Source organism: Dipodomys ordii, unplaced genomic scaffold, assembly GCF_000151885.1.
Source record: "Dipodomys ordii isolate 6190 unplaced genomic scaffold, Dord_2.0 Scaffold10, whole genome shotgun sequence".
Taxonomy (NCBI): Eukaryota; Metazoa; Chordata; class Mammalia; order Rodentia; family Heteromyidae; genus Dipodomys; species Dipodomys ordii.
Genome location: NW_012267226.1, coordinates 7,747,797 through 7,772,357, shown reverse-complemented (window position 1 = coordinate 7,772,357; position 24,561 = coordinate 7,747,797). Strand labels below are relative to the sequence as shown.

General features: G+C 41.3%; 1 protein-coding gene across 1 annotated transcript in view; it reads left to right on the top strand.

Moving 5' to 3' along the window:
* The first annotated feature begins 225 nt into the window (after positions 1 to 225).
* The window catches only part of Fli1 (Fli-1 proto-oncogene, ETS transcription factor), a 123,005-nt gene continuing 98,669 nt past the window's right edge, over positions 226 to 24,561 (top strand). The window contains exon 1 of the mRNA XM_013009758.1: positions 226 to 519. Coding sequence (XP_012865212.1) covers positions 502 to 519 — 18 coding nt within the window. The 5' untranslated portion in view covers positions 226 to 501. The remainder of the gene's footprint in view (positions 520 to 24,561) is intronic.

Sequence of the window (24,561 nt, the reverse complement as noted above, 5' to 3'; positions counted from 1 at the left end):
CTGGGCGTGAACCCCGTCATTGTTCCCCGGCCAGCTCTTATCTCCCAGAAGCAAGTATCCTGTGCGCGCGGTGCATGAATGCATCGGGCGATCTCTGCGTATATTTATATAGTGTGTGATGCGAAAAGCAGGACCAGCCGAGGGGAGGAAGAGGGGGTGTGGGGGAGGAAAGGCAAGGGAGAGAAGAGAGAGGAGAGCGCGAGCCGAGAGAGAGAGAGAGAGAGAGAGAGAGAGAGAGAGAGATAGGACTTCCTCCCCGATCGCAAAGTGAAGTCACTTCCCAAAATTAGCTGAAAAAAAAGTTTCATCCGGTTAACTGTCTCTCCGCTACAACAACAAACGTGCCTAGGGGAGCAAGGGCTGGGCGCTAGCACGGGGCACACAGAGCCGGCCCAGGGCGCCAGGGAGGCCGCGCCGGGCCAATCTGAAGGGGCTGCGAGGTCAGGCTGTAACCGGGTCAATGTGTGGAATATTGGGGGGCTCGGCTGCAGACTTGGCCAAATGGACGGGACTATTAAGGTAAGCTGGGGGTGTCAGGGGTGGGGGTGCGGTGGAGCCGATTAGGGCAGCGGGGCGGGCAGCTGGGCGCGCGGGGTGTCGGGGTCCCGGAAGACGTGGCCGCTCTCCCTTCTCTTGGCGCCCCGGCTTTGCGCGGTCTTCCCCGGCGCTGCGTTGGTGAGTCCTACGTTGCGGAGAGGCCGGACAGGCTTTCTCCATCCAGGACGATCTCCATCCCCACCCCCCCCTCCTTTACTCTCTTTGCCAAAGTGGAGTCCGGCCCCCTCCCACCCAGCCGCCCCGAGGGCTGCGGGAGGGGCGCGGTGGAATCTGGAGACCCTGAGCGCCGATCAGAGTCAAGGGCGAGAGACCCCCGGGTCTGCTGCTGTTCCATCTCGGCAACCAGAGCGCCCCGGTACCGGAGCTGGACACTAGTTTGGTGGCCAGTTTCCTCTCTCCAGAGGCCGAAAGTAACGGGGGCAGGCGCCCAGCTGCCACCGGCTCGGGTCCCTGCCTGTTGGGGGGGGTGGAAGGGGCCGAATAAAAGGATTAACTGCCGGCCGATCGGGGTGCCTGGGAGTGCGTCCGTCTGAGGGTCCGCTGGGGCAAGCTCTTGTCGATGAAAACCCCTGTTTACAAGCCAGCCAGGCTGGTTTCTCTTCCCCCTCCTCTTTCTGTGGCTGGGTGCTCAGCGCTCAGCAGCCTTAGCAGCCTCGGGCTCCCCGGGACAAACGGGTCAGCTTAGCCTCAGCCGCTTCTCCTGCGGGGGGTCCCTGACCCCGACAGTCTGTCTGCTCCACTGTTCGGCAGCTCAGCCCTACAAGCGCCAGCTTCCACAGAAGGGTCCCCTAGTAACTGTTTTCTAAGTGAGAGCCCCCTAGATCTTCAAACTACTCCCCTCCCTCTACACTGCCTGGAGAGTTCAGAGCGTTACCCCCCCCCCCAGCTCCTACCATCCCCATCCACTTTGCCAAGCCTGGGTCTAGATTGCAAAGTGCAGACCAGAGGACTGGTGGAGAGCCTTGCTCTGAGCCACCCTCCAGTAGGGGCTACTGACTGCCCCCTCGTAAAGGGGGAAGTGGGGAAGAGAGCAGAGAGGTGGGGGATCCCCCCCCACGCCCCGGGACTGCCCTTTGAAGACCTAGCGAATGAATGGGACCAGAAGTTAGCTTCTAGGTCCTTGCAGGACCAAGCAAAAGGTTGTCTGGTAAAACTATTAGGCTGGTGTGAGGTGGGACTGGCAGACATGGTCATCTTTGAGATCCCAGAGACATCAACCGCCCCCCCCCCACACACACCTAGGGCTGAGCAAAGAAGTCTAAGATGTTGAGCTTAGAGCTTCAAGAGATTTTTATCATCTGGGTGGAGTCGTAGTGGTTTTATTTTCTAAGTTTCTCTCTCTTTCTCTCTCTGAAAGTTTGAAATATGCTGACTGAGGTAAAAAGCACCAACTGAAGGAGCTTGACTTTTGGAGATGAGAACTGGCATGAGTTAAAAGGAGCCTTTAAAATTCACATGTAGCTCAAAACTTAAAATGAGTGGGTGAGAAGAGGGCCATGGAGCCAGGGAGTGGAGGTCACCAGGCCAACTTTACTCTTGTTTCTCTACTTCCTGTTAGTGTGTGCATGCAATTGCCTGCATCCCTGGGTTCAGTATAGAGATGTTCCATTCTAGAAGGTACTTCTGCTAGTCAGGACTCCTACACTCACTTTCCTCTACCCCCAGCATCCCTCCCTGATCCTCTGATCTCTGGAAGAGCAACAAGATGGCTCTAGGTCTTGGTGTGGACACCCTAAGGAGAAGTGAGGCAATCTCTATCTCCCTAGTGCTCAGACCTCTATAAGCACAGGCCCTGAGCAGAGGGAGGAAACTGTGGTCTGTGTGTGTACCCGGGGATGTGTTAACCTCCTTTGGTACATACTTAGGGATTAGCATGGCAAGCAGTGAGATCAGCCTTTAGACCAGAAATTTGGCACTTTATGTCAAAGATGGGAGTAAAGGTGTCTTGTAAGCTGGATAGCCCTTCCAACCCTCCCTTTAAGCATCTTTTTCTCTTCCTGGGTTACCAGTCTTCAAAGTCACCCACAGAGCCATGGCTTTCAAGCTATGTTCAATTCACCGAGGTTCTGAAAGATGCAGTCTAGAGTGTGTGTTTTGGTTTTCTTATTTTGTGGGAGCCACAGATTCCTGTTCACTTGTGACCTTTGAATCTTAGGATTTCAGAAGGAACTGATCTGGGAGAAAGGCCCACCAACTCCTGGTCTTGCTGTGAGAATGCACAATCTGTTCAGTCTCTTTGTGCTTCATGTTGGTAAAAGCAAGCTGAAGATTAAGTTGCTTCTAGAACGGAGAGTATCTTTCCAATTGATCCTTATGCTTCTGTTCTAGAACATTCATCTGTATGCATGCTAAATCCCAAACTGTCATGAAGGAGTTCTGAAGACCCTATAGACGAGACCTAAGTTGTGGAATCTAGAATGCATGTTCCTAGTTTGAATAGCCTGGAAACAGTCAGCTTTGAGTGATTCTGGGATGTGATTTTCATGTACTTCTACATTTCTTTCTCAATTATATATCTCACAGATCAGGAAGTATTTTGTCCAGGATGACAGACAAGTCTGGATTTCTTTATAGAAGCCTCTAGCGTTGTGTATTACTTATACAGCTCCATGGGTTTATAAATTCCCAATCTTGTTGGCTTTCAGCATTGTGTTCTCCATTCCAAGAATGTCTCCTGAGCACCATATTGGGAATACCAATGATTGTTACTCTTCTCTTGCTAAGGGCAAGTTAACTGGCCATGTTAAACAACACCCTACCCCCCACTGCTCCCCACAGTGATATTATCAGTGTTGAAAGCATATGACAGTGATAGTCCTTGCTGCCTAAAGAAATGACCTGGTTTTGAAAAATGCATCATAGTTTTAAGCAGACCTCGGTTGAAGCCAATTAATGTTGTCTATGGAAACTTGAATACATACATAGAGAGTCATCAAAGCTGAAGAAGTAATCAGAGAAGTAGCTATGATGGCATACAATTAAGAAATAGGGAAAGGAAGAGAGGACTTGAAGTCAGAAAAGTGGGATCTATTTTTCAGCTCTAGAACTTGTGGATATATGCTGCATAGCAAGACTTTTACCACTTTTAGTCTTGGTTTCCTAATTTATGAAATGAGGCCAAAGCATCTCTTTACCACAGCTCACAGTTAGCAAGAAATAAAGTACCTAAAGCTGCATACACATAGGCTGAATTAATCTTTGAGATTAGAATTTGTGGAGGTCTAAAGGGCAGACCATTAGAACCCAGGTCTGGATTTATTATATTGTTTAAATCATTAATTCAGCAAATATAGATATTTCTTATGATCAAGACTCTACATATTGAGAATAAAGTCAGTGATCAAAGCCAGGCTCTGGTGGCTCACACATATAATTAATTCTCAGTAGTCAGGAGGCTGAGATTTTAGGATCCTAGTTCAAAGCCAGCCCAAGCAAGAAAATCTGTGAGACTTATTTCAAATTAACCACCAAAAGCTGAAGTGGAGCTGGTCTTTGTGTGTGTGTGTGTGGCTCCAGCATAACAAAAAACAACAACAAAAACATACAAACAAACAAAATAGTTTTTTTTAACTCTGGGAATTTATACTCTAATGGTAGTGATGGATGTATTTTAAGAGAAAGAGACTTATACCTAGTAGCCATGCATTTTCTGAACAGCCATAAAGATCTTGGGGCACAGAAAATTGATGGTTAGGGAAATCACCACTAACCAACTTAAACTGAGCAGATATGATCTCTCCTAATCCTTTATCTTGGGAAAGTTTAGTACCACACAACCAGTAAGTGATGGAAAAGCAGACTGGGAAAGAGAAGTTGGGCTTACAAACCTGGCTTTGAAAACCAGAAGAGAGTCATGTGACAGACAGGCCCTGGATGGCAGGGAAATGTGAGGAAGAAGTCTTGGAAAGCAGCAGCCAAATGAGAAACACATAGGAACAGACTTGACTGCCACCCTCAGGTACAGGGTGGACTGTGACCCCTTCCTCCCTGTCCGTCCATGGTCCAGTGCCATCTCCTAGCTTTGAGAAGACTTCAGGCAAGATAGGCTGTCCATGTCTCAGTTACTATAGCCATTAAGCTTGCCCTCAGAAGACAATTACCAAGTGGTAAGCTCTGTTCTCTGTGTGAATAATTTCCACTAAAATGCTCCCGCTACTTCTGTGACTATGCAAATTCAAAATGTGTAGGTTGGCAACTTTAGAGCCTTATTGGGTGTTTGTTGGGACATTCTCGTTGTATGACTAGAGCCATTGAGGCTCCAGATATTAAATGGAGCATCCAAGATCATACAGTTGAATTTTCACAGAAAGAATGAGAATTTAGGTATATAGGGTTCCGTGCTTTCCGCTATACCATGAAGACTGAAGATACTGTTTGCTTTTGTTATATCATGTGAATTAAAGAATCCTAGAGGCAATGTTTGTGTATGTGGGGGGGGGGCAGACTAAGACAGACCAAGAGAGAAGATAGAAGCCTTTAAAAGAGATATCATGAGGAATCTGACTTTGAACTAAAAAACACGCTTATGTCATTTAGTAAAAATATATATTATTACTGTCCTGGCCAGGTGCTGGTAGCTCACACCTGTAATCTTAGCTACTTAAGAGGTTGAGATCTGAGGATCTGGTTAGAAGCCAGTCTAGGCAGGAAAGTCCCCAAGACTCTTGTCTCCACTTAACCACCAAAAAAGCCAGCAGTGGAGCTATGGCTCAAGTAGAGCACCAGCCTTTGAGAGAAAAAGCTAAATGACAGCACTCAAGCACCAGTACTGGTCCCTAAAATACTTGTTATTGTCTTGAATTATTTCCCTACTGAGAGAAAGAAACAACTCCCAAATTTCAGATAGAATTTTGACACAAAATAATCCTTCTTTTACTTTAAACAAACTAAATAACTTGCAAGAATACATTCTAAAATATTACGTTGTGTTTTAATAACTGACAGGTTCCTTTTCCAGACATGCCCTGGGTGCTGAATTCTTCTGTCAGCTCTTAATAATTGAATATTAACCTATTTAAATAAAATATGTTCAGCATTGTTCAAACATTTCTATTTTCTAGACAGAATGGAGGTCTATAATAACAACCACATTTAATAATAAGATTCAGGATTTCAATGGCTCCCTCTGTTTGGGGTTAAACAGTTAAGCTAGCATTGGTATTTTTTAAAAAGTAGTTGATTTAAATCAAGTTTCTTTTTTTTTTCTAGAAGTACAGCATTCATCTAATAAAAGTATTGAGTTACTCCCTAGAAAACAAAGACAGGTAAAAAGTTGGGAAAAGGTTTATATTGACAAACTACCAGTCAGGCTTCCTAGTGTGATTACTTTTATCTTTCCTCAATCTTCAGAAAATATTCCCAGATTAAAGTCTCCTTCAATATGAAGCTAGGTATAGAGACCTTCAGGTTCAGAAACAACTTAAGTTCAAATGGAAAATGTACTGTTTTCTTTTATTTGAGACAACCAGCTGCATAATATAGTTATAGAATAGCGTTTTTGTTTTATTTTGAATAACATGGTTTTTGGAAGAGTGCACTTAAAACAGACTTTCTAAGGCTATCTTTTGTTTGTTGTTTTTCAATGGATTGAATAAGCTAAAAGACATTGGCTGGTGTGTGTGTGGCGGGGTGGGGGCTGGGGGGGTGTGGGCACACACACGTATCTTCTAAAACCTTCAAAAAGCCAGCCTTATGAGCTTTATCCCACCTTTTCTTTTACTATGTAACCCTGGATGGCCTTGAACTTGAGAGTTCCTCTTGCCTTCACCTTCTGAGTGTTGGGATTATAGCTGTACACCACCATGTCCTGTTCCAATAGCTTTTTCAGTAATCTCAACGTTATACAAGTGTCTTTTTCTCTGCAAAAGACTATACCCTAGTCAGGCGCTGGGGCTCATGCTTGTAATCCTAGCTACTCAGGAGGCTGAGATCTGAGGATCATGGTTCAAAGCTAGCTCGGGCAAGAAAGTCTGTGAAACTGTTATCTCCAGTAAACCACCAGAAAGGCAGAAGTGGCGCTGTAGCTCAAGTGGTAGAGCGCTAGCCTTGAGCTGAAGAGCTGAGGGACAGCAGTCAGGCCCAGAGTTCAAGCCCCACGACTGGCAAAAAAAAAAAAAAAAGACTATACCCTGTTTTGTTTTCTGTTACTTTAATGATTTCATGTCTGTTGTATTCATCCCATTTAGGTATCATTTCATGGGATGGTTTTAATAATGATTTCACTTTTTCACATATAACTCTACCACTGACTTGGTGAATTTAGCCATCACCAACCTGTGCCCTTTGCAGTGGTGTTTCTTCAAAGACATCAAATGGGGTCATCATCTATTCTCCTATGGTCAGTTCTAGCATCAATACCTTCAGACTTTGTCAGAATGAGGCAATCTATGGGACAGTCTTTCTCTGTGTAAAGTAAGATGGCCTTGTAAGCATTGCTAACCCCCAACCTCTGGGGAATCATCAACTGACCAATCATATGAAAGCAACTACAGGACTGTTAGTCAGGACCTGAACTTGGTGACCAGGTTTGGTGAAAAGACATCAGAAAGCAGCAGGTGAGCTAGTCCCATCCAAGGAAAGAGCAATTTAAACTGAAGAGACAGAGAAGGACTCAATGTTAACAACAACCTATGCAGTTTCTTACTGTTTGCAAAGCGTGCTTTCTTGCATCTTGTATTTATAAGAGCTCTGTAGAAGGACAAATCTCCACATCTCTCTATGAAAGAGTCCAGAGGGCTGAGACATGTTGCCTGATATTATATGGCCTGTAGCAACAGAGCCACCTTTCAAGCCTAGTCTTTCTGATGGCAGAAGACTTGCTTTGTCTGTACATACCAGCCACACTTCCTCTTCGCTTAGGTAACTCTGAAGGCTGTCTTTGAAACATGAAAAGGACTTGAACATGAAGTATGGTCAATGGCATTCTAAGAGAGAATAGGCTACTTTGGGGAGTGAGGGGCATGTGAAAGACAGGACAAAAGTGGTAAGGTCAACTGAACCTAGATTATGGGGGATAGAAGGTACCATAGCGAAGAGTTTGGGTCTTACAGAGGAAAGAGGAATCCAAATTTTTTAATAAAGGGATAGTCTACATGGCTATTATTAAAGATTGAGTCCTCCCTCTCTACCTCCATTCTTCTTAGGCAATGGCTATATGAGTAACTCCATCACTTAGGAGAAGTCTTATGAGAAGTGGGTAGAGATCAGGAGCGGACAAGTGGTGATAGGCTCAAGCAATCAGAGTTCTATCTGTGATCTTTAAGGGGGTTATTTTTTTATTGATATGACACCCAGAGTGGAGGGAGAAATTGTGTAACAATGTCATTACTCTTTTTCTTGCTCAAATGTGTCTTCTTTGGCCAATGTTCTGGGAATCTTGCCATGACCTGTCTCTTTTCAATTGAATTGTCTATGCTGGGGTGCAACTTTAGTTCTTTTTGAGAATGAGTCAGTAGAGAGTAACTGAGAAGAGCAAAAAGATGGGTTGTTGGAGTGAAACTCAAGTCAAATTTCCATGGAAATTCAGAAAGGTGTGACATTTTTTGCATGGGATGGTTGGACCCATTGTCTCCCTTAGACAATTGGCATTTCATCCCAGTGAATCAACTGCTCAGAGACTTAACAGCATTGTTCCAAATAGGATCAGAGCTTGAGGACATTTTCAGAGAACTCATATCCATTTTATAGCAGCTTCCAAATTCCTGGTACCTACCAAAATACTAAAGTATTTAAGATATTTCCTGTCATTAGGGAAGGAACAATGCACGCGTCATGTCATTTCTGATCAACAGTTCACAGAGTATGACATTTTTTAAATGACCTCCAAGAGAACGTAGATGTGAGTACTGAAATGCTTTTCCAAGAGCAGGCCCATTTACCCAGCCAGTGCTGTGTGTCCCAAGTAATGAAAGACCTTAAGTCACATTTCAGTGCACACGTGCAAGAGTCCAGAGTTACAGGTGCCCAGGGAGCTTTAACCTTGAATTTCTAGACATGTGTGGGTTTCACATGTCTACTGGAATCTAACATTCCAGTAGCAGATTTGGTTCTGAATATAGGGGTATTTCACCAAGTTTGTGTTAGAAAGTGTCTGAAAGCAAATAGTTTTGCCATTCATTCGTGCTGCAAGAATAAATGTGAAAAGAAACATTAAGGTTAAAATAAAATTGCTCAGTTTGTAAATTGTCTCTGACCATGTGTTATAATCTTTATGAAAATAGACATTGAGATTGAGATTTTCTTTCCTTTTTAAAAAATATTATCTTTAAGTAGTTGTACAAAGGAATTGCCATTTAACAAAGCAGTTTATGAGTACAATATATCTTGATCAATGGCATCACTTTCAACATTCATTGAGCCTGAGATTTGTAGGTCTACAAGAGTCATTTTATCTTTCGTCGTGTGTCACTTAATTTACACTCATTCATCTGAATAAGGCACTAGGCACTCTACCCAGTAGCGTGGGGTATAGTTGAATAAGAACAGGCTGCCTCTAATGTTTCATTCAAACTTCTACAGAAGGATTCTCTGCTTCCTGGTTTGAAGTGCTAACTTTTTGTGGTTCTAAAAGAAGAAATACCCATTAAGAGAAATCTTTATTTGTGGCTTACTGTTATGAAGATATTTAGGCATTTCTGTCCCAAAAGTGATAACCAATGTTTTTCTTTCATCTTTGGTGATACTAGTCCACTGTATGGTCATTTTTTGAAAAGCCAGTGGAGAGTCCCTCTTCTTGTTTTCTCTTTCTGAACTTCAGTTCATCTATTTATATAGAAGCATGGAGAAAAATACCACAACCAAAGTGAAAAGATTAGGTTGGGTGTGTGACTCAGTGGTAGAGTGCCCGCCTATAAGACCTTTTATAAGGCCTTAGTATCCATCTCAAGCACCTCAAGAAACAAAAAATGAAAAGATAAAGAAAAAAATTTAAAGTTTATTTCTTATACTTAGTGTCCAATCCTTAAAAATTTCTCAAAATCAGAATGTTTTGGTAGAAAATAAGCAAGAATGTTAGAAAAAAATCAAAGAATCCGCAAATACGAAAAGAATATACAGCCAGAAACAATGGCTCAAGCTTATAAAATCCTACCTACCTGTGAGGAAGGGGGAGGTGGTGTATCTGACCATTCAAGGATAGCCTGGCCAAAAAACTAGCAAGATACAATCTCAATCACTATGCTGGGCAGGGTGGCACTCACATAAACTATCATAGCTATGTGGGCAGTGTAAATAGGAGGTTCATAGTTGCAGTCAGCTGGGCACATACACAAGGCTCTATTTGAAAAAATATCTAAAGCAAAAAGGACTGTGACATGGCTTGAGTGGTATAGTGCCTGCCAAGTGAGTGCAAAGAATTGAGTGCCGGTACCACCAAAAACAAAACCAAAAAATATTCTAATAAAAATCACGAAGTTTCTCCATTGTGTCCTAGAAGAACACACAGATTAAAAACAAAATAGAAGTGATGCTCAAGAAGTGGCTCAAGTGGTAGAGTGCTAGCTTTGAACAAATAAAAAAAGAGGCTCAGGGACAGAATACAAGCCTCAGGACCAGAAAAACCCAACTTAATAATGTCCCATTTCAGAAAGAATAAAGGGAAATGTTCCTATCTTACTCTCTTGGTAAAAAATATAATTGGATACAATTTTTGCAGAGGGTAATATCTACTTGAAGAACTAATTATCTTTATAAAATTGATCATTCCAATTTACAGATATATTGATTTAAATACCAGAGAAATAATGTTTGTAGCTGCATAATTTATAGCAAGAAAAACTGAAAATAGTCTAAGCAACCAACAACAGGGGACTAGATAGATATATTGGGGAAGATTCATATAAGGGAATAGCATGACAATATATATTTGTGTGTGTTTGTGCTGGTACTGGGACTTGAACTAAGGGCTTGTACTCTTGCTTAGCTTTTTGGCTCAAGGCTGAAGTTTCACTTATTGAGCCATATCTGCACTTACAGCTTTTTGCTGGTTAATTAGAGAGAAGAGTCTCTTGGATATATCTGCACAGGCTGGTTTTCAACCAGGATCCTTAGATATCAGCCTCCTAAGTAGCTAGGATTACAGTTATGAGCCATTGGTGCCTGGTTTTAGTATGTTCATATTAAATGAAGTAAAACCAATTGTCATGTACACTCAAAGGTATATTATTGCAAGAAGAAAAAAGTGAGTTCCAAAATGCATGATCCCATTTATGAACAAAAGTTACACATACATACATATGACTACTTAGAGAAAGAAGGATGCATGTATTAAATGGTTAATATTTTAGAAGGATACAGATGAATATATATTAAAATTATTAAAAAGTAAGTGCTTTTAGGCATGAATGTAGACTTTAACTTTTCATAGCATAAATTGATGGACTATTTCATTCATTCCTTTAATCATTGGTATACATTTTTGTAATTTAAAAATAATTATGTAAAAAATTAAAAAGGTCTATGACCAGTAGACCTGTAAGAATCATTCTATCTCAACTTTGTAGATCCCAGTGGGTTTGGGGTTACATTTTAGAGTAAAAAATAGAAAGAAATAGAGTAGTCAGATTGAAGGTCTTAACCTTTGAATTCTAGGCCCAGGCCTCCTTCGAGCTAGTTATGGAGACTTAGGCAAGTTAGTTCTGGGTTAAAGGTTTTCTAGAGTATAAAATGAAAGCATAATTTCAGTTCTTCCTTTCAGCTCTCATGTTCCTATGACTCTGCTCTTGGTCAAGTTTTGTATTTGTGAATCTCATTTGGGGATTGGGAGTAACTGAGCCTCTTACAGGTCTTCTTTCTGGTCTAGTATGGCTCTTCTATAATTTCAGAGCTATTTTCATATTGTGGAAGGACCTTGGAGGCTGGGACTCTTAGAAAGGGCCTTGTGAATTTCTTTACTGCCAAGTGACACTGGCGCTTGTGCCAATCTCTTTACGTTAATGCCAACTAAGAATAGAGCTTCACTCTGCTCTGGAGTCCTAAGACTTTTTTTCTTCTTCAAAATTTAGTCTCATTTGAAATCCAAAAACACATTTGGCTCCAAGTGCCATTCCCCTGGACCTAAATAAAAAAAAATCTTGTCTAATTGAAGGGAAATTGAATTTGTCTGGTTTTAATTCATTTACACTTAAGTCTTTAAAAAAAAACAATATTTTTGAGAGTTTATTTGATGTCCAAGAAGAATGTTGAGCCTCTTAATGAGTTTTCTGGAAGGCTTTTTTTCTTTCTTTCTTTCTAAAACAGGAAGTGGTGCTGTGCTATGGGCAAACACACTCAACCCCAAAAGGCCCCAATTCAGTTTGAAACTGTATCACCCATAACATGTGCACAGGCCCTAGTGGCCCTAGCCAAGGCCTTTCTTCCTCTAGGCCTTACCTTCCACCTAAAGAGGAATCAAAATGAGGAAGAACAATCATAGTTATAAGAAGAGAAAGAACAGCTTATCTGTCCAGCTTTAGGTGCTAAGCCTTAAGACTTCTATGCAGTGCTTGTATCAACCCTAGAAGGTATGCATTATTTCTACTTTGGAGCACTGAGCAACAGTCAAAGTCATAATCTGAACCCAATGCTGTTTACCTCCAAAATTCATAGAGCCTAGTGATGGTATTACATCCCCAGACAGACACATATATCTCCATTTGGTGCAAACCATGCCAAACCTATTTAAGTGAATCTGGCCAGATTCATTAAATTAATCAAGACTTCATCATTCTTTATTCAAGCCCTGTTTGTCCAGGAAGGAGAAACTACATGGTTTTGTTAGCAGGTGTACCAGGCAGGCAAGATATGATAAAGTTGACAGGTTTTGTTTTTGCCATAATGAACTAACAGTAAGTTTACTAATTCAGTAGAGAACGGCCTATTCTTTGACTTGACAATACTTTGTCATCTATATTCCTCTTTTTATTTCTTTTTTTCTCTTTTCTTCCAACTCTTTGCTCTCTTTGTCATGTCTTTCACTTGTATAATCATAATACTACACATAACTTTTTAAAAGTAAGAGATCTAGGACATCATGGGATATACAAAGAAGCGAATGTTCTGTGAGGTTAAAAGAAAATCATTGAGACTGACTTCAGGCTTCAGTTTCTCTTGAACAGCATTTCTTGTTATTTCAAGGTAGATTGACTTATAACTGCATCCAAAGCCACCTCACATCAGGGCCTTTTATCAGCTCAAGTGAGACTTCCTGTGGACTGGCCCAGCTTCCTGATAGATTTCCTTTTTCCTTTGGCAGAACAAAGAAAACCTAGCTTCAAGGATCTTTGGGAGCAAACATAACTTAGCACTAAAGGACCAATTATTAAAAAAATTATTCTCCTTGTGAAGGGCTAAGTGCGTGCCTTTGCATTTTCACAGCATCTCTTCTGTACCATGATAAAATCCATGTGCATTTATCAAGGGCCATTGAGTCATCTGAACCCATCTAGTTGCAGTTTGATTTTATTTAAAGATAGGAAATTAACCTATTATTGTTATTACCAGTGCATGATCACTTCTCTCCACCTACTTCTCCCCCATGTAAACTTTCAGGAGTTAAATGGACACTTTGTTATATAGAGTTTGTGTGTGTGTGTGTGTGTGTGTGTGCAAGCATAACTTTAAGTACACTCAAAGGCTCATCAAGTCAGTTGAAGTAGAAATTATAGAGATTGGGGGTAAGGTTGTTGCTTTTCTCTTTTGCCTAGAATATTCTGCATTATTCTGTGAAATTTGGCCTCAATATTGACTCTGCTTATTATTACTGAAACCTTTAGGCATTACCTGGGGCAAGAAGGAGACACTTAAAATAGCTGCTTGTATTTTTGTCATGTCCCCCGAAGCAGCCATCACATACTGTCAAGTTAAATATAGTGTCTGTCTCCCTAAATGCTTAGAAAGTCAGAAACCATTACACAGAAAAGATAGTTGAGGTTTCAAGATGCCTGCTCTGGAGATGACAGATTAGCAAAGAGGCAAGCACAACTCAAAGACTCAAGCGTCCAAATGTCACGTTCCACAGTAAGAGTGTCTTCTGAAGTAAGGAAATCAAGCATCATTGAATCCACAAGGATTCCTGATCTCTTGGATCATTGGTCCAATTTTCTCAGCATTGTCAAAATACACTTGGGGGGCTGGAAGAGGATCTTTGCCATAGGGACCAGTGAGGTAATCATGTAGCCCCCCCCAAATGTTACTAAAATAGTTTTTGTTTTTGTTTTGTCTTTAAAAGGATTGGTTGGAATAGGAAAAGTTAAAGCTGAAATGTAGCTCTGTGGCAGGAAGGATCCGAGTGCTAATCCATCATATTGAATTTGCATTGGATTCTCCTAACCCAAATGTTAACACTGTCATCCCTAAAAGAAAATGACCTAAGCTCAGCACATGCTAGTAATCCTAGCCACTCCAGGTGACTGAGATTTAAGGACTGCAGCTTGAAGCCAGCCTGGGAAGGAAAGATTGTGAGACTCTTATCTACAGTTAAGCATCATAAAGCTGGAATTGAAACTGTGACTCAAATGGTAGAGCACCAGCCTTGAGTGGAAAAAGCTAAGGGACAGTGCCTATGCCCTAAGTTCAAGCCTTAGTATGGCAAAAAGTAAGCAAGTAAGTAAATAAATAAATAAATTAGGAGGTTGAGAGGGTTCTGAAATAGTAAAATAACTTAGAAACTATCTGGCATGAAGACTATAGAAGTGGTTTGGGGCCTAAAATCCACTTTGGTGACGCAAGAAGGAAAGGGTTAGAATGACTACATGAACAAAAGCATGAGCATGAGATCTTTCTTTTCCTGGCACTGTACTCTACCACCAGCCTTGTCTTCCAAGTCTATGACCAGACAGTCATTCTACAACAAAGATCTATACATTGTCATGCAGCTACCCGCAGCCCTGACACTGCTGTCTCTAGAAAACCATAGTGACTTGACTCTCATCTGCCCAGTGCTAAGAGTAGATTGGGTCAAAAGTCACCAGTAGTCTTTCTCACATAAGATCTTTGATACAAGGATTTCTCTGGTGGTCAGAGACGTGAAGGATACCTATGTTTTGTGCAATTTTCTCGAAAAAGAAGGAAAAAAGATCAGCTATCTTTTCGAAATATCTCAGGAATTGAGTACACTGAGCATTTTCCCAGCGTACCTTGGAGAACATATCCAGGGATGCAGAGTTGGTTCTTTGAGGTTCTAAGTTGTTCCTTCTGGAGACTTGTGGATCTCTATATATTCTTTGGTCTGCAGTGTGGTAGAGGATTTACCATAGGCACTCCTTCCTGTCCTTCCTGATGTCCCCCCAGAATGTTTCATGCATAAGCCATAAGTGGGCAAGGGTACTCATCTTGGAGCACATTGGAATTAATTATTTTCTTCCCATCAGTGTGGACTGGGTTTGACCCAGTCTCCCCTCTGCCCAGAGCACCCTTTAAAAAGAATTTTAAAAACCCTGTGTGTTTCATGGGAAATTTCACATGCCTGTTTCTGATTCATTTCCAATTAAAGGCTCAAAATACTGGCTTTGTAAGAGCTCTTTGATGATTCTGATTCTTGTTGGTTCATCTTTTTCCCCCTCCTAAATGTCCACAGAAGTTTAATAAATGTTGTTCAGACATTTGCATGCTTAATTATTAAACATAATTGGAAACAGGAGAGGATGTTTTAGTGCTGTGGACAATGCAAGCACACTTACAAGCTTGGAAAGACACAGAAATTTGCAGTGAGGATGAACTGTGGAAAAAATTACAGGAATCACTGAAGATGGGTGTCCATCACTGGAGGAAGGGAGAAGGAAGTATTATGAGAAGCAGTTAGCTCAGGTCCACAAATGTCAGTTAAGTCACCACTGTCATCTGAGGTAGAATATCATTGTATAGATACAGATGCTGATCTTTACTTCCTCCTGATAGGAGGGGGTTAGAGGTCTATAATTATAGCAAGCCTCATTCTTCATGTCTTCTTCTTGGTCACTGAAACCTTTGATATTTAATCTATCTGGGTAGATCTCTATACTAGCTCTTCAGGAAGCTTCCATATTCTTTGGATGATCCCACTAAAGTACCAAAATGTGCCCCAGACTTGGATTAAACCACTTCTATGTCTGGTCTTACCTTAGACTGACTGGAGGGATGGCATTGAGCCCATTCTTCTTCCCTTCTTGACCTCAGCTTCTCTAGCCACTCTCAAAACTTAAGACTAGTTATACAATCCTCTTCTACCATAAATCTGGTAGAAATGTGGAACAATGAGTTGCCTGCAGTTTTTTGAAGAAAAGTATGAATTAATTACTACAGTTTACTATGTAACTCCTTGTATGGTTGTCCTTGCTGCCAATGGTGAACTGTCCAATGTTTTAGAGTCTGTCAAACTTACCAAACGTAATTCTATGTATCTACAATGTAATGTGAGAATGCTGTGTGCTATAAGGTACTTTAGGCCCAACAAAGGCCACATCAAATCATAGAGAAACAGGTAGGCAGTTGCTAGAATGTGTATCTAGACTACCATGGCTATAAGTCATGTGCAAATTGACCTTTGAAATTGTAGATTTTATCCCATTTTATCTCATTATTTAGATCTATGTGATCTTGGGGAAATTATTCATTTTTATAATTCCTTTTTTCTACATGTAAAATAAGAATCGTAGTGACACACCTGTAATCCCAGCTACTTCAGAGGCAGAGATTGAGAGGATGGTTGTTCAAGGCTACCCTGAGTAAGAAGTTAGTAAAAACTCATCTTAGTCAATAGTGAGGGAGACTTGTAAATAGGAGAATTGCTGTCTAGTTCAGCCAGGTACTTGAGACATTTGAAACTGTAATTGAAGCAAAAAGGGCTGGGAGCATGGCTCAAGTGGTAGAGTACACTGAATTTGAGACCCTGAGTTCAAACTATAGTACTACCTCCCCAATAACAAGTAATACTAAATATCCTATTTGCCTTACTCATTATTAGAGTAAAAAGAAGTATGGAAGTAAACTACTTTGCAATCAATTGCAAAAGCGAGTTATCATTATTATTACTATTACTATTATTTAGCTAGTTGTATTATTCCAGTTATTCTCCTCATTGCAGTCCATGATTTTACAAAACAAAAATAAATGTCTTAAACCGAATTTATTGGCTTGCTTTTCTCTGCCAGTAAGACTTTGAAGGACGTTGTTGGTTAAATTCGTCAATTGGCTACTTACTCATATCTCTTTGCCCACACAGACTCCATCTCTACCAATGCCCAGTGCACATCAAACATCTATATTCCATCTTTCCCTCCCTTGCATCCGGCCATTGTTCTAGTTGTGAAACTCCCATTAAATCAATGGGGTTTTTACGTAAAAAGCACAAAGCGATGGCAGGATATGACTCTGAGTTCAAGAATTCCAGGCTTGTGCTGCTGATAAAGAGACTTGTCAAATAGAAAACACCAGAGAAAACTTCTCCTGTTCAACTTAATGGTGCTCGGCTCCATTTGTTTGAAGATTTGCTTCTTTCTTTATAGAGCCAAGAACATCCTAGACTACAAATTACATTGTTCTTACAACAATCCCTTGCAAATAGTTTTTTTTTTTTTACATGCCCATCTGGCTATCTCGATATTCATCAGCTGCCAACTCTTGTTCACCTGGGTCTCTTCTGTAGAATCTCCAGTGCCCTTTTGCCATTAAGGAGATACAGGGGCAGACCACAGGTTGATCAATTCGAAGGGGATCTAACATTTCAGCCTCTGATTTTGTATTCCCTTTTGTAAAGAAGACATTTCCACCAGGGAGGGATAATAGAGCTGACTCCCCTGGCCCAGTAGATGTGAATTTGTTTGGTCGTCTCAAAGGCGAAAAGTACGAATTATATAGAGAGATGGTCTATATTCAGAGATGCTGCTTCCAAGAGCATATCTGACTTACCTGTGAGCAAAGAGACATCAGAACAAAGGCAGTAACTGGCCTGAAAGAGGGCCCTGTGGTCTTAGGGATGTTGGAAACAGTGGTAGTTCTCACTTCATGAGCCCTGGCAAGACAATCTCTGTCTTTTCTCATTGAACATCACCAATATTTTAGGAAACTTTGCATCTAAGTCTTTGGTGCTATACTAACTCCCCACATGTGATTATGTAGCCAGAAGGAAGCATTGAAGTAGCTGAATTAGTGGAGAGATGAAAACAGAAAAATAAAGTGGGCTGTTTCCATTTTAAGCACTTTGCAGACACTGCAAAGAACTCCTTAAGTCTTTCTTTCTGAGTGGGCTGAATTGTGTATGAAGAAGCACTTACTGAACTAGGATTTCAAAGTGGATAGAGATGGACACTTGGGTGTCTGTGATTCTTAGAGATCACCAGCTAGCAAAATCAGCTGTATATCTTGCTGCTCCATAAACACCAAAAAAATCACCACTGAAACGTAAGGGAGGCATTGAACGAATATTTTATATTTTTCCCCCATAGCAGAGAATAAAAGTAAAGAAATTATAGAACATCTCGAATGTGATAGACCTTCTCATTCAATGGAGTCATATGAGAAACCTTTCAGGAAAGACTGTGTTGGTTTCTTTTTGACATTTTACTATTTTCTTATGCCATTTTACTATCTATGCTCTATGTTTTGCCTAGATACTTACAGATATGAAAATAAGGAATGCACCCCTTTCTAAGTTTTTTTAAGGAACGGTTAAATTTCTAGTTTAAAATTTGAACTGGGTGGGAGAGAGAAATAATGTTTTCTGGGGCTACAGAAAGCTTAAAATCTCTTTTTAAGCTATTGGTAAATAGGAAGCTTCAAAAGAGATACAGCTCTTGTGTATTGCACATTTTTTAGCAAAAGAGATTTGGGAAATATCGTTGGTTATTCTCAACTTTTAAAACTCTATCTTAAGAGCCAAAGAAAGTAGAAGGTTAAAAAAATGGTCAATATTGCCCAATAAAACTTTCTACAATGAAGGAAATGTTCTGCTGTGTACTGTCCAAGAAGGTAGCTCCCAGCCTTAGCCTATACAAATGGCTACTAAGCCCTTTAAAGGTTTCCAGTGCAAAAAGAAAGCAGATTTTTAATTCAATGTATTTAACATTAATCTAAACTTACATAGCCTTCTATGGTTACTTGGCCATCATACCGGACAGTGCAAATCTGTCTATAATTCAGGTTAAAAAAATCATCTTGAAATCTGAATTGAATCAGAAGGCTGTATTTGCCTGATTTATTTTTAATCTAAATCTGCAACATACCTGTTGTCCACACTGTCATTTACTCTTATCACTGACAAAGTCAAAGTAAAATGAAAAGTCAGCTCTCAGAATACCATCCATATTGGACTGGGGCTACAGGTCAAAGTTTACCATCTAGTCTCCTGGCTTCATCCTTAATTCTAGTCTGGCTGGAATACTTTCTTTCCCCTCTACAAAATGGGAGCATTTGGCTTTATCAAAGGGATATTCACAATTCATGATTGAATGTATATTGGGTTTGCCAAAGATACAGGGTGTGTGTGTGTGTGTGTGTGTGTGTGTGTATCCTTCCACTGAAAAATAACCTTGGTCAACCAGAACCCTTATACAATATCACAATTTCAGTTTCCCAGCTGTAAAATACTGGCATTGTACTAAGTTCCTTTTAAGGTTGCTTTCAGCTCTAATGCTTTATGCCACCATGAAAATATGATTTGCTATTGCATAGGACTCTGTACTATTAACAGATGGTTTCCTTTTCTAGTTCCCAGATCTTTATAATTCCTTGTAAGAAAATTTCTTCTTAAGTATAACTGCAAACAAAGCAATTTAATTTAGCCAATGACTAGCTGGACGGTCTTGGAAACTCAATTTCCTTCCAGTGGCTATGCCCTAGGTCTTGAACATTTTGTGGTACTCTCTTCCAAAAATCTGCATTCTTGATACCCCAAGACATAAAACAGTGGCATCTGTTGCCTTCATGATCTTAAACATGGCTAATGGAAATATGTGACATATTACCCTTATCATGGCTTAAAAACTACCCTAAGGAGCTGGACACCAGTGGCTCATGCCTGTAATCCTTAGATCCTGAGATCTAAGGATCACATTCAAAGCCAGCCTGGGCAGGAAAGTCTGTGAGACTCTTATCTCCAATAAGTGGCACTGTGGCTCAAGTGGTAGAACACTAGCCTTGAGCTGAAGACCTGAGGGACAGCGCCCAGGCCCAAAGTTCAAGTCCCATGACCGAAAATAAATAAATAAATAAAAACTACCCTAAGGAATAACTACATCCATTCTGCTCCTGGGGAGAGATCGTCCCTCATTCTTAAAGTTTCTCTAATGAGCAAACCTGTGTTCAATTCTGAATCTGTGGCCTAAGCTTGTGAGTTCAATTGTGGAAAGTAGAGATGGTCCAGCTCTACTGAAAACATGAGGCAGAGTTCCCTGAGATCTAACTCTCCCTAAAAGTTTTAGGAGTGATAAACCATAGAGATCCCACTTCTCACTTTTATCACTTTCTAGAAAGCTAGGATTATAGGTGTGAATCACCAGCATCTGGCAGAATAAAGGGCAGATCCATCCATAGTTAGTCTTGGGTAGTCATTTGACCTGGTAATACATAGAGTTTATCATGAATTCAATAGTTCTGTAGTTTGTGCATTTGAAGAAATTTCTTCAGCTTGAAGTTTTCTACCTTTGTTCTTTTCAGATCACATCTTACGTAAATTGAAGACTAAAAAAAAAAACAACACAAAAACCAATCATTGCTTATGTACTGCTAGTTCATGTCTGAAAGCCTAGCTAGTCAGAAGGCTAAGATCTGAGGATCAGGATTTGAAGCCAGTCTTTGCAGGAAAATCCATGAGGTTCTTATCTCCAATTAACCAGCAAAAAGCTGAAAGTGGTAGAATACCAATATTGAGTGAAAAAAACTTAGTGCCTAGGCCCTGAGTTCATGACCCAGTATATATACTCCCTCTCTCTCTCTCTCTCTCTCACACACACACACACACACCAGATATATACACATACATACAAGGAATATCCTTCTTTGGTGGACTGGGTTATTACTTGATCTATTATCTATCTACTGGATCTAAACTATTTCCTAGTTTCAGGATCTAAGTGTTGGTTTGTGATGTTTGCTCGGAGCTCTTTGAGAACAGAGTCTCTGCTGGTTTGTCTTTATGTCTTGAGTACTTCACTCCTATTTCATGCATTTATTGAGAGGTTTTCAGATGCCAGGGGCTGGGGACAGTTGTAAAAAAGACAGATGTAGTTTCTTCTGTGGCAGAGATTCTGACCAAACTGAGCGAGTGGGTGTCCAGTCTGAAGAGTTCTGTGTGAAAGGGGAAGTTCGGGGGGTGCCTCAGAGAGTCTAACATGGGGACCTAACCTAGCCTCAGAGGTCAAAGGCTTTCCTAAGGAAGTAATGTTTGGTCTGAACCCTGAATGGCAAGTAGGAGTAAATGTTAAAGAGAATAGGCCTTCCACGTATCTTTGCTGATGAATGAATGAATGAAATGGCTGCTTTCCTGTATGTCCTTGCTAAGTTAGGAATCCAAAGCTTCGTCTTTCGAACTAGAATCCTTCTGGCATTATCTGTGTATCCGAGAGCCATTTGCTTAGCCATTCTCTTCTTGAATATGGACAAGCAGAGTATAATGAAGAGTATGGAAAGACAGCCACCTCTGCATACATGATCAGATGCATGTTCTATCAAATATACAGAGCCAAATGCTTTAGAGTGTCAGTATGACTTTAACAAGCAGAGCCTACAGAAATTTCAAGGGCATAAGGCTTGAAGGTTGAATCAAGCCACCTTTGAAGATCCCATCCTGTTTTCAACTGATCTAAAATTCCTGGGAAGTCAGCAGCTATTCTGCAGCTAGCACTCAGGGAAACTGGCTTTCACAGGAGTACTATCTGACCTAAGTAAGAAGCTGCATGTCCTCAGGCTTCAGTTTGCTTAACTACAGATCAGGGAGATTCTTCCCGTGATAATTTTACCTCGAAATGATGTTGCAATGAAGACAGTGGTAAAAGCATTTTGCAAGATCAAACACACATACACTCACACATACACACACAAACACATACAACGCTTACTGAATAGGCATACTAGTCTTTATCTGGCGTTTGCTAGAATTTCAGAGGAAACTCTCTGATCTAAGATTCTAGAAAGGCTGAGGGTTAGAACTGGCTATTGAGCTCTTTTCTGGACTTATGAGGCCTTTTAAAAAAAAACCCATATTCTTACCTTAAAACAACATTTTCAAGGTAGATCAGTGTAATGCCCATAATGTTTGCTGAGTAATTACTAACCAGCCCAGCATGGTACTGAATCCTTCAATGCATTTTATCACCTCATTTCTATCATAGATCCCTGGAACTCATCTGTTACTATACCCACTTTCCCAGAGACACTAAGGAAGCATAGGAAACTCAAACAACTTGCCAAAACATTTTTAGCTTATAGTCTCTCTGATACCAAAGATTTTTTACTCACATCATATGTGAAATAGCTTAGATTTTAGAGTAAAAGCTCATGGCCACTAAGTGACTAAACATATACAATTAATTATTTCTGCCCTGGAATACAAGTGTATTAGCATTTGCAAGAGTTCATTCATTTATTTGTTTTTTTTTTTTTTTTTGCTGTTCCTTTGGCCTTCTAGTGTTTTCTACATGCCTCTACTCCTTTTCCTAACTGTATTGCTCTCCTGGTACTTAAAGGGGAGGTAATCTATTTTCAAGCCTGTCCAAATAGAAAAATGTCTTGCATTGAAAATTGTAAGAACCACAGAGAGACAGGCGCCGGTGGCTCACGCATTTAATCCTAGCTTCTCAGGACGCTGAGATCTGAGTCAGCTTCAACAGGAAAATCTGTGAGATTAATATCTCCAACGAATCACCAAAAGGATAGAAGAAGAACTGTGGCTCAATGCTAGACCAGCCTTGAGCAAAGAAGTTAAGGGACCCGAGTTCCTGAGTTCAAGCTCCAGTATTGGTATGCATGCACACACACGCCACAGAGAAGGATTGAATTGGAGGAATTAATGACATATGGTGAAAACCCACTAAGCAAGTCCCATGGGGCTGCCTGGACTTGGGTTATGTTTTATTATCAGTGTCTTAAACAATGTTTAAGAGTCTTGTTATTCCCTCCCAGTTTCCATCCCACCTCATTCTATTACATGATACATACAGAGAGAAAATAATATCTCTACCTTCTTACTGTGGAAACAATAAGTTTTGCCTATGCCCTACTTTTATTTCCCCAGTGGGGAATCTGAGAGATGACCTGATTGAATTCTGACCCTTTAAAGGTCATGGTTTGCATTCAAGGCAGAGGAAAAGAGTGAAGAAAACATTTTGGAATGACACCGCCTGTGTCCAGAGCACCCGGGGACCCTTCCTGCTTGCCCAGTGGTCTGCTGATAAGATTAACAGGGATGACAAGTGGTTCATTTCCAGGACAAAGGAAATTCTCTGCTTCTTTGTTTAAAGGAAGCCCAGCTAGGAGAGCAAGAAAGAGTTGGGACCCAAGCACAGGTTTTCCTGCTGGTTGGAAAGACAGGCAAGGCTTGGCTGGAGACACAGTGAGGCTGCTTGTGTCTGTCCCCAGTCTCATCTGGGCAGCATTTGTGTGGTTGAAGTCACCAAGGGGTCATGGCAGTTTATGGCATGGCATATGAGTTAGGAGCCAGGCTGTTAGGAATGAAGGCACATAAGTTTTGCAGAGTAAAAAAGCCCAATTCATACAATGTGGTCCGTTTAGGAAGCAGAGCAAAAGCACCAGGAAATTTAGAGAAGCTGATCTGGTTTTGAGTTTAAGTCTGGGCCCTCCTTCTCTCCCTACCCGCTTCAAGCCAAAATGTCAAAGAAAAAAAAAAAAAAGGCCTGGTTTCCCTTTATGGAGTGCAAAATAAACAGATCTTCAAGAGCAGGAGAGGAACACACTTCTCCAACCCAGAGCTGGGGTTGGGGGACTTGGGGGAAAAGCAGTGATTCTTCTTTCTGGTTAAGATTTGGCATTGACTTTGATTTTCTCCAACCTCTGTTTTTCTAGAAGTCTTGCCTGGGTGGAAAGTACAGGACGAAGGCAGGACCTGATTTTGGTTGTTTTCCATTTGTTTGTTTGTTTGTTTTTAACCAGACTTCAAAAGAGGAGGATTTTTGAGAGTTTGGCATTTCCTAAACTAAACTCTGTGGGGGAGAGGGGACAGAGGGAATGGCTAGGGGATTGAACTCACCATCCTGAAGAGAGACATGTACTGTGGGCTGCCTGCTTCTCCTGTCCCAGCCCAGGAGAGCACCCAGCCCTGGCCATCTCAAGGTCAGCTGTGGTTAGTCTGGTCACAGGGCCCTGCATTCCTTCTGGGCTCTGCTGGGTTTGGGTGGGTGTGACCACGAGTTTACTCTGTAGAAAACCGGAGACAAAGAGTCTAAATTGGGCAGGATCTTGAATCTAATGACTTGTTTACGATCCTGTACTTCTTCTGGGGCAGGGAGGAGAGAGAGAGGAGAGGCTGAGGGCTCTCTGTGGGCACCAGGCACACTGTTGTTTTTCATTCTAAGGAGGCCGGCCAACTCCAGCAAGCAGCAGGGCATCGGCTTGGCAGCCAGCGGGCAAAGCCAAGCCGTGCTCTGTGTAATTTTCCAAGGTGGGGAGGAAGCAGTGGCAGTAACTTCTGCCTCTGACCATGAGTTGAGCTTCCGGGAAACAAACTGCTCCACAGAGAAATCCCAATCCTCCACATGAAAGCCTTCATTTCCCTATGGCAGGGGGGTCGGCAGGGGTGAGTGTGTGGGGGGGAACCTAACCCTCTTCACTCCTGCTGTAAATGTAGCTCACACCAAAAGTACCTCGTATGGAATGCAAGCCTGTGATGTGACTAGAAAAACATCCTTAAACCTGCAAAAGGAGGGAAGAGATTCCCAGAAGGAATCTGGCACAGACAAGCAGATGGAGCTCCTACTGCTACAAGGTAGCACTTAATAATAGCTAAGTGTAAAAAAATTCTTCAAAAAAATCCACACATGAAACTAGTCTACTGCAAATTTGGGGGACTTTGTTCTTCCTGATTCTAGAGGTTCTGTGGTT